This window comes from Nicotiana tomentosiformis, unplaced genomic scaffold (genome assembly GCF_000390325.3).
Source record: "Nicotiana tomentosiformis unplaced genomic scaffold, ASM39032v3 Un00008, whole genome shotgun sequence".
In the NCBI taxonomy this organism is placed as follows: Eukaryota; Viridiplantae; Streptophyta; class Magnoliopsida; order Solanales; family Solanaceae; genus Nicotiana; species Nicotiana tomentosiformis.
In genome coordinates this window covers 245,590-256,806 of record NW_027174567.1, presented here as the reverse complement: position 1 = coordinate 256,806, position 11,217 = coordinate 245,590, and the positions used below count along the sequence as shown (strand labels likewise).

The 11,217-nt window shown below is 34.5% G+C and overlaps 1 protein-coding gene and 1 non-coding gene across 2 annotated transcripts; one reads left to right on the top strand and one right to left on the bottom strand.

Moving 5' to 3' along the window:
• The first annotated feature begins 899 nt into the window (after positions 1–899).
• On the top strand, positions 900–1,003 carry LOC117277293 (small nucleolar RNA R71). The gene has a single exon (XR_004507566.1). It is a non-coding gene; the product is annotated as a small nucleolar RNA R71 (small nucleolar RNA).
• Positions 1,004–6,640: 5,637 nt separating this feature from the next.
• On the bottom strand, positions 6,641–10,127 carry LOC104098486 (polyphenol oxidase E, chloroplastic-like). The gene is made up of 3 exons (XM_070192390.1): positions 9,477–10,127; positions 9,276–9,397; positions 6,641–7,811 (listed from the first exon to the last, which is right to left on the bottom strand). The coding sequence occupies exons 1-3, from the start codon at positions 10,079–10,081 to the stop codon at positions 6,793–6,795; spliced, it is 1,746 nt and encodes a 581-aa protein (XP_070048491.1). The 5' UTR covers positions 10,082–10,127; the 3' UTR covers positions 6,641–6,792.
• Positions 10,128–11,217: the final 1,090 nt, after the last annotated feature.

Here is an 11,217-nt window from a genome sequence, read left to right as displayed (position 1 = left end):
TCTCAGCTTTCATCTGGCCTTTCTTATTCTTATCAACATCACTCTTCAGCTACTACCCATTTTCTTTTTCAAATATAACATCATTTTTAATTGGGGTGAAATCTTTCAACCCTTCCCCACTTCCCAAAGTTACAGCATTCAATGTTTGTTTGGGATTTCTTTTCGTATCAGCATGGAGAGTTCCTTGAATCCTCTCAGGCAATAGAGTAGCTAGCTTCCTAACCTAACTTTTCATGTTCCGAAAACTTCTGCCCAGTTCTTTGATAGCTGCTCCATGTTCCCATATAGATGAGCTATGAGTTTCAAGCCTCTCATTTTTTTTGATAATAAAAGAATTCATTAGATCTTCCATACTGAACTGATTAGAATGTGGAAGCTGATATTGCTGCCTCTGCTGATTTTGGAAGACTGGAGCTCCTTGTCCCTGGGTTCTGGGATTGTTCTGTTTCCATTCATTCGAAGTTCCCCCAGGTGAACTCCATGAAAATCTAGTATGCCTCTGACCCATTTCATTAAAATCATAATCTCCCACAACATTCACTTCATCAATTAAGGCTTGACACTCATGAGTAGGAAGTCCTCTTCAACATATATCACAAGCTGCATGAGGCTCATTTTGTATCCCGGCTAAGGTCAACTTTCGTATTTCTTTATCACAAGCTGCATCAAGTTGTACCTGCACATATATATTAGCATCAACTTGGTGAACACCAACTGATTTTCTTTTTTCAGTACTCTCAGAGGGCCATTGATTGGAATCTTCAAATAACTCATCAATAATTGTAACTTCTCCTCTGGACTTCTTTGTGAAAGGACCTCCAACTATATTCCTTAATGTTCTACGCGTGGCCGGTGTCAATCCTTCCCAAAAGTCCTGGAGTTGCATCCAAAGATCAATTGCGCTATGTTGCCAATTTCTAACTATCTCCTTAAACCTCTCCCATGCTTCAAAAACTGTTTCAATCTCTTTCTGGCAGAAGTTATGGATTTCTCTTCTAATCTTGCTCGTCTTAGCTTAGGAGAAATATTTATCAAGCAATATTATGGTCATCTCCTCCAAGGTTCTAATCGATCCATTATGCAAGATTCAAAGCCACTCCTTCACATCATATTTAAGTAAAAAGGGGAATGCCTGTAAGTACACTGTATCTTGTAACACCCCATTGTATTGAAAGGTGTTCATAATCTCCTCGAAGTCCATTAGATGTATGTTTGGATTTTCATTCATCTTTCCTATGAAGACACAACAATTTGGAATGGTTTGAAGCAACCATTTCTTCCACACAAAATTGTTTGCTGCAATTGAGGTGGTCTAACGCTTGTTAATCCTTGATTGTAGACCGATCTAAGCATAATCACCAAGTGGTCTCCCAGGCATGCGAGCTATATTTCCAAACTGGTCAGCAGCCAATGGTTGATGTTGATTAATTCTGTGACCCCTCTCTTCTTCATAGACATTCTCTGCAACTCTAAGACCTTCTTCCTCAGCATCCCGTGCAGCTTTTTATCGTTTTTGGGCTGCCTCTCATGCAGCCAAATCTACATTATCATCACCGTTTCCAGCCATAGTTTCTTGGGTTGAGGGTTACCCAACCTTTTCTAACTTCTCTGTGAGATCTCTTTCCTTCATCACTTGTCGTAGTTTTGTTTCTAACAATGGCTCGTATGGTAGCACTTCTTTCGTAGAAACTATTGTCATGCACTAATCTTAACCTGTAACCTGAACACAACCAACGAACACCAACCATAAAAAGGGAAATAAAATAAAAAGAAACATTTCCTGAATTAGCACTACAAACTATTTCAAACAGTATTGATAGCCAATCCCCGACAATGGCGCCAAAATTTGACGAGCGCAAAGAACGCACTTAAATTATGTCCGTTAATCAAAGATAGTATAATATAATATCGTATCCACATAGATTTGATTTTAACAGTATTCTTGTAATTTCTAGCTTGATTGCTATCTAAAAGAATCAACAATTGAGATTTATATGATTAATAACTAAAATTATATAAGAATCTAAAGTTATTGACTAGTGACTATCAAGACAAAGGATAAGCAAATAAGGTTATCAGTGGGAGAAGATATGGTTTTGATAGGATAGGTGCAAGATAATTATTCGGGTTCTAACTCTAGATATTTCACTTCCAATATTCAAGTGAGTCTCTCAAATTCACTCAATTATTAGTTCAAACGTGCAGCAAAAACTCCTCTCTCAATTAAGTCTTAACCTCACGAGATGAATCAAATTAAGTATGTGAAGATATGCAAGAATGCGTAGTGGATCGGTCTCTAGGAAAACCTCATTCGATTATTCTTCTAACTAGGTTTAGTTAGTGATTCAACTAGCCTCTTTCGATTACTTACAATAATCTATGAACTCAACCAACAATATAATGCAAAGATATCACAAGTAATGCCTCTCTTGATTACATTAACTAGTGAATATAGATGCAAAAATTAAATCTTCCAAAACGATTCAATACATAAAAATAGAGTTATAATCCACAAACAATCATCAATACACCAAATCCATCAAACCCTAGAGGGAACTACCATCAAGCAATCAAACTACACTTTTTAAAGACACGACCTTTTTAAACAACTCTCCTAACTCATCACACAAAGAATATTTAAAACAAATTAAGCACAATACCGTACCATCCTCATGTCGAGATTTGACTCAAAAGCATCACATATTTTTCACAACCCACTCACTTACTGTAACACAAAGGTCCACGAAATTACCTTTCCTTTGTGAATGAAGTGCCCTCACACAACAATAGAGACTAGTTCCACACACAATAAAATTAAGAACAATTCTGAACTCAAGATAGAAAGAATTCACTCACTCTGAGAAACAACATTCATATGCCACAAAAGACGTACCATAGTCTTGCCCGTAGTGTACTACTATACCAATTGAGCTCATTCAATCAAGGATCAAGTAGGAAATTATTTATTTCAATGTAGGTTGCGGGATGGGTAGGATACATTTGGATATAAGAGTGACTACACCTCCCTAAGCACTTTAATACATACAGTTAACCGTGCAAAACCCCCCACACTTATGTCAACCATAACTCGAGCTTCACATCAATATACATCAACACCCAACTTCATTAAGCACAAATACATCAAAAATTACCACTATCAAGGAAAATATTTAACAACAATAGAACTATTTTTCTTTTTTCCTTTTCTTTTTCAATTCAAGTGGTTCTTAATTTTTTAAAACAATGCACCTTTCTCCATTTTTCAATTGTTCAACTCAAAAGCTAAACCACCACCCCACACTTTAACTTTTACAAAGTTCATACAATATTCAAACGCTCACGAGAGGTAAAAAGTTCAAATAGATAGTCAATTCAAATAAATGGGTAAGGCTTGTAATGTGGTTGTAAACGAAACAAGATTATAGGCTCAAAGGGGTTTACTAAGGTACATAAATATTAGGTAGGTAAAAGCGTATAACTGGCTCAACAAAGAAATGCCTATATCGCTTCCAAGACTGAATAAGACTACCATTTCTCTTTGCAAACATATGAGAAAAGTTCTAGACATCAGATGCAATGCACAAAATAACACAAACTCTCACACACACATGGCATATAACTCACTAAGAATTGGACTATCAAGACACTATAGTCAAAGGAGTTAAGCTATGTTAAGATCATACAATAAAAGATACTTATACAAGAGTAAATAACTGAGCCTAAGCGTCACAACTAAAGCACTTAGTATTCTCAAGGTATAATAAAGTCAAGAGATATTGCCTTCGTTTCAAATCACAGTACAAGATTTCCTACTTCTAGAAAAAAAATAAAACTAATTGCACCTGGTTCAAATAAAGCATTTGGAAAAGAATCGCGGTAAAAAGAAAACCCAAGGGGGGCTTGTTATATTGCCTAACAAAAGAATTTTTTTTGTCTTTTTCATTCGACTTTAATAGCTCAAGAAATCTATCGATGATATCCATCATCCGAAAAAATCTAAACTTTTTCTATCTATAACTTCTACAACTAAGAAAAATAAAACTAATATACATACATACAAATATCCTCCACCCCACACTTTAAGTTGCGATGCCGTCATGGCACACAATTAAAAAGCATAAGGTATAGGAAACAACTTCCTCTCGGCCTTATTTGGGTACACCCCACACATATCTTTCTCGCTCACTACAGCCTTCTCTTTTGAGCCCTTTACTTTCCACTCGACACTCGCAACAGGTTTGTCCTTTGTGGCCCCTTTGCTACATCCGTCTTAAAAGTCACAATCTCCTCACCCACTCTAAGCATTAGTTTTCACTTGTGTATATCTAATATAGCTCTACCTGTCACTAAAAATGGTCTTTCTAGGATGAGGGGGACCTCCTTGTTTCCTCCATATTTCCCACTATAAAATCAATAGGAAATACAAACTTATCCACCCAAGCTAACACATCTTCCACTATCCCCTCGGGTATTGTAGTCATTTGGTCTGCCAGCTGCAAAGATATGGGTACAAACCTTATCTATCCAATCTTCTTCTCCAGTTTCCTGTAGATAGATAGAGGCATTAAATTATTTAAGGCACCAGAATCACTTAAGGATTTATCAAAATTAATAGTTCCTAAAGAGTAAGGTATAGTAAAACTCTCTAGATCTCCACACTTTTGTGGGAGTTTATTATGCAATATCGCGCTGCAATGCTTTATAAGCTTGACCACTGAGGTCGCCTCTATTTTCCCCTTATTTGTAATGATCTCTTTCAAGAATTTGGTATAAGCAGGCATCTATGTCCATCCTAGACAACAAAGCATGGTGGCCACGTTTGCAAAGGTTTATCATTCCCCCGCGGAAGATTTTGGCGGAATAAAGATTCATCACATGAGCTAAGGTTAGCTCCTCCCCAATTTCTTGGCACAAGCGTCGGAGGCAGGCGATCGTCCTCCACATTGAACGACTTACCTATGCCAAACATACCTGGTAGCGAAGGAAAAACTCCGCAATCACGGAATCAAGCTCTCCTCTCAAAGAAAATGCACCCAAAGTAAAGGGATACGTGAAAAGTATGTAAAACCTTCCTTGGGAAGGGTCACTCGCTCTGATAGATTAGGAGCAATGATTTCCAACTCATTGCAGTGCCAGTCCTCCTTCACAACAAGGATACTAGAAGGACGAATGGAAGAAGAGTACCTACTAACAGCCTATGTACGAGGGTTAGCAGTAGGGAATTTCTCTTCAAAATCCTTTGCAATATTAAGCCTCCTTGGGATAATGGAATCCATTGTTGGAGGAACGGAGTCCTTGGTTTTGTTCTTATTCATTGAAGAACCACTACGTTTAGAAGAAGAAGCCATTGGAAAAGAAGAAGGTAAAGAATTTTTGTTTAAAGAAAATTAGGAAAATGATGGAAAACAAGGATGCAAATCAGAAACTCAAGCAATTGTGAAGCGTAAAGGAAAAGAAAGTTGCGTATAAGTAAAATTTTGCCGGCTAAATTCATGGCCACGATTACCTCGATAACCGGCTAAAGTTGTGCTGAATCATGGGATGACGCGTGTTCGGGACATTAAATGCGGAGAGACGTGCATCTAATCAACTGTCATAGACCTTCAGAGGGAATTATAGTAATTGCCGCCAAAAAGGAGTTTCTACCAACTTCCCGGTAACACAAAGTTATGTCACCGGAAAGCAGGGGGACTATCTTTAAAGGGTAAAATATGATATAACGCGTGGCTGACTAAAGGAGGACACGTGGAACCCAAGATGGAATGGCTAAGGACCGAACGTAGCCACTACGTTTGTCACTGGAACGGATAATGTTCATAAAAGTATATTAAATGTTCTGCGCCCGGTAGCAATTACTAAGGAATATTTTACAACATTAAGAGCGACGGTTCGTTACAAAGAATTTGGCATTTACGCTCAACGTTACATCTACATCAATGACCCTCATAATTGACATTGAAGGAAGGCACGACCCTAGGACCTTCTTCCCTAGACATAACTATAAATAGTGAGCTCAGTTATCATTGTAAATGACACGAAATTTCTGGCAAGAACATATATTATATTCTATACAAAACTTTATATAATTTCACTCTCTGGCTTTTTGATCCCATCATTGCTGTGTTCGGAAACCGTGTTCATGAAATCACTATCTTCGCTATTTCATCTACATTCCAAATCTAAGTATTGCGTATTTCTTTGATTATTATATTATTTCAGGATCATATAAATTCAACTGTACCGTTTTACGGGTAAACAATATATTATATAATGTAAAAATATTTTTACAATTAGATTATTTGCAAAGTAATTACAAGTAAATCTTTATAATAAATATAAACAGTAATATAATAAAAATACAAACAGTAATATAATAAAATGGTAAGTAACCTATTATGAAAGTTTAAGCTGCACTAATGGTATAAAAGATTGAGAAATGTTTTTTCATGAAAAAAGTAGTCTCCAAAGTTCTTTGCAAGTAAAGAAAAATATATATGTACAAAAAAGACTGCCTTAAAAAGATACTATTTGACGCTTATTATTGACTGTTGAGTACACTTTTTACCGGAATTTATGATGAATCCTTTTATCAAGATTATTTTATACTTCAAACATCAAGATAAAAGTGTTTAGAGAAGCCTTTTCATAAAACAAAAGCATTTATTCATTAAAGTCTTCATCATTACACGATAATCAAAAGGGATTAACCTTCTGATACTAGAAAACATGCTATTTGTTTTTCAAACCTTAATTAGTAGACATGAAATACAAAACATAGTATTTCTCAATGGCTTAACAAGGGACCAGCTGGATCTCAACAGCTTCAATGGAAACATTATCCCCTCCAATTTTAGGAACCAGAGTCACCACAACAAGATCATCACCTTCAAGTTTTAAATCCTCCAATAATTCATTAATAGCCAGGCTAAATTCAGGAAATTTTTCTTTTTTGGGATCATCATGAATATGTGGTAAATTTGCAAAACTCCCAACAAATTCTGTCCTGTCCACCTCATTTGCAATCACATCATTATCCTCATTGAGGAAAACATCAAACCTTACAAACTTTCTCACATCCAATTCCACATTCTTGAAAGTCAATAGTTCCTCTTCATCTTCCTTCTCTTTTTTAGTTCTTAATTTTTTAGGTCTAGCCACTGAAAATGTTACAATCTTGTCCAATTTCTTTATAGGGAATACTTGACTAGCTGGTGGAACTGAATTTGGATCAATCTTGACATTTTTTGTGTTCTTTCTTAGTAGTGGCTTGAAATTCTTCCAAGGTGTATCCATTGGTTGAAATGTATATCCCAATTTCTTTTCATCCAAGCAATCTTGAACCCTAACACGAAAAGGCTTTGCCTTTTCATCGTAGAAAAAGAACTCAGTGTCCAAATAATCTGGGTCACTAATATCCTTACGTTTTCCTCCCAGTGTTTTCCATATTGTCCACATTCGATCAACATTGGCGTGAAGTGAAAAAAATGCAGGATCTTTGCCTGACGAATAAAAATTTCCCATGTCTTCTTGATTTGGTTGTCTTGGATCACCAACCCATCTATGTATAGAATTATGTGGCACATTTTCTATAGTACCCATCCCTGGACTAGGTTTACTTCCAAGTCTATAAGGTTTGCCAAAGAAGAGCAAAGGGCAAGGGGCATTAGTGATCATTTGACGATACATTATAGCGAGATTATTAACCATTTTTTGTAGATCATTTGCTACCACATCTTCTCCAGCATAACCAAGATCCATAATAAACCCATTCCTATGCTTTTGGTTTCGCCTTTCGTTATATATACTTGTACCTATAATTAGGAAAATTAGAATAAAATGGTTAATATCGAAATAATCAGGAAGCTAGTAATTGTAGGAAGGCTTCAAGGCATGAAAATAACTTTTTTTAAAGATAAATTGGTCGTGTACTGATTAGGAAAATACAAACAAGTACTTCTGGATATAACAAAGCCATATATGTGTATTTGGAATTACTTTATTTACTTAAGACTCCGCCATTCTGAATAGACATTTTATTCCACAAACAAACATATCTGTTTAAATCATAAATTGACCATTCTGAATAGACATGTATTCCACAAAATTACCTCTAAGTTCTAATTTATGTGACATACTTTTATAATTAGTCCGTTAAAAAATATTATATTTTTATATTTAAAAATAATTAAACTTTAAACTTTTATTTTACCTTTAATAATGAGATGTTTTATTATTCACACAAATGTTTTGAACTTTTTATGACCATAAGCTTCAAAATATTTTACAAGTCACACAAATATTAAGACATATTAAAACACCACAAATTTTAAAAGTTTTTTTCTCTTAAATTTCGTGGTAGTCAAATTTTCTAAAGCATTTTTAAAAACTTAAAAGGGCTTCTCGTCATGGATGTGGGATATATTCGACTTGTCAACACAAATATTGCAAACTACAACCAGAGGCGGATCTACTGTTTTCGACTAAACTAGTACTTTTAACGTGAAATATAAATTTATGATTAAAAATTTAATAAAATTATACTCCCTCCGTTTCAATTTATGTGAACCTATTTGACTGGGTACGGAGTTTAAGAAAAGAGAGAAGACTTTTGAACTTGTGGTGTAAAATGAGGCATATATATTTTGAGTGGCTATAAATCATTGCATAAAGGTAAATGGTTTCCAAATAGGTAAAGGGGTCATTCTTTTTGGCACGGACTAAAAAGAAAATAGGTTCACATAAATTGAAACGGGGAGTAATAAATAATAGATATGGAATTACTTTATTTACTTAAGACTAGGTCATTCTGAATAGACTTTTTATTCCACAAACAAACATATCTGTTTTAACCATAAACAAATCATTCTGAATAGACACTTTATTCCACAAAATTACCCTCTTAATTCTAATTTACGTGACACACTTTCATAAGTAGTCTGTTAAAAAAAGTTCACATTTTTATATTTTTTACCTTTAATAATGAGATGATTTATTATTCACGCAAATGTTTTGAACTTGTTAAGACCATAAGATTCAAAATATTTTACAATCGCACAAATATTATAATATGTTAAAACACCACAAATTTTAAAAGTTTTTTTCTCTTAAATTTGGTGACAGTCAAATTTTCTAAAGCTTTTTTAAAAACTTAAAAGGGCTTCTAGCCATATATTCCACTTGTCGTCACAAATATTATAAACTACAACCAGGGGCGGATTCGGTGTAATGTTAGCGGGTTCAACTGAATCTAGTACTTTTGACGTGGAATATAATACCTTCGACATCAAACATGTCAGGCAAATGCATGCCTTTAGGATGGTCCCAATTCCAATATGGCAAAGCAAATGTAGGGTCACCAATTAGGGAAGCCAAGATTCTCTCATGGAAGTATAAGTACCTATAACAACAAATTTTGTAACAAGAGAATAGCATAACAAATTATAGAATATAAATACTTAATTAAAGCACGTACATACCATCTATGAAAAGGGAAGAAAAGCCACGAGAAGTGAACTTGTAACTCTTTGCCTCCAACTTTATAAGCACCATTGCAATAAGCACAATGGATATTGGCTTGTTGCATGAAACTACGAGGATCGTCTGTCGGCAACGCCTTCATACGCGAATAAGCTTCGTTATACTTAGCTATGTATTCGTCATCTACAGTTTGAGCTGCAGGACGAACGCGAAATCCGGATACAAGAGGAAGGTCATAGCAAGGAACGTCTTTCTTATCCGGGATAGGAGGACAACAAGTGTAGCACACAGGTATTTTAGGCACACCATCATCAATAAAGGCAGTGCTACATTGTGTAATAGTAGGGGATGGGATGGGACTTGCTAAAGCATCATATGGTAAAAGATGGGCAGCACCATAAATTCCTCCTAAACCAAGAAGAAGATTTCTCCTTTCAACTTTTTCTTGAGAATTATTTGCCTCATTGTTTTGGTTGCATGATACTTTGAACTTATTGTTTGGTTTTTTGTGTGGGAAAACATGTGAGGGTTTTGTAAAGGAAGGAAAACAAGATAAGTTGGTTGTGATAGCCCATGGAGCTTGAAGAACAAATGAAGAAGCCATAACTTGATGAGTGTATTATGATTTCTTTGATAAAAGGGTTCCACCTATATATAATGATAAGTTGAAGTAATAAACGCCGTTAGTGTAAAGAATTCTTTACACTACTAAGTAATTATCTTAATTAAGGATGTCTACAAGTAAGCCTTTTTAAGATGTAGAATATGTAATCTTGAAAACAAAATAATTTACACAGTTAACGATAACCTAATAATATAAAAATTACTTACACGGACTAAGCATATTGCTTAAACTCTATAATGTTTTCCAATGAGACGAATTAGTACGTGAAAGTAAAGATACTCACCAACCCCATTACAAGTTGCTAAAATAATGTAGGTCTGGTACATACAGGCTAAAAACGTTTTAGTCATTAGCCATATGGAACACTATATTTGGTAGCCTCAATAATTATTACATTTAATATTTAGAGTAACCGATTATTGTATGTCAATTTATTTAATGGTGTAAATATAAATACTTGAAAGCACTGTTAGTTAACAACATTTAAACACGCTATTAATTGCACTTTGTTCTGTTATTTATTAAGAATTTGTAATCCACTTTACTTATTATGAATTTCTTATCCACTTTATTTATTATGAATTTAACAATCTCTACTTTTTTTGGAACGACGACCATGATTCTTTTATGTTTACACTCTTAATTTCGACCCGTCATCTACAATTTGCAGAATATACTATTCCTTTTGCTCCAATTTATATGGCACATTTTAGACTTCGAGGTCAAAAAAATTTTCTTTGACCGTGATTATTTCACATGCCATTTAGATATTTTGAATTATTAATTATTGTGAAGATACTTCTTATGTACTTTCTAAATATATAAATTATATTCAAAAAATTTAAAGATTCTATGTCAAATTCATGGTCAAAATTAAGAAGTTTGACTCTCGAAATCTGAGTTCTGCCACATAAATTGGGACAGAGGGAGTGGATATTTTTGTAACGATCTATTCTCCAATCACGTATTTTTGACAACAAAATGATCCGTCTCTAAATTATAAAAACAATTAAACAAAAAAAATTAATTTTATCCTTAACGAGATGCTTTTATAGTCACGCAAATATTATGACATGTTTAAAATTATAAATTACAACAACAAAAAATTAATCACG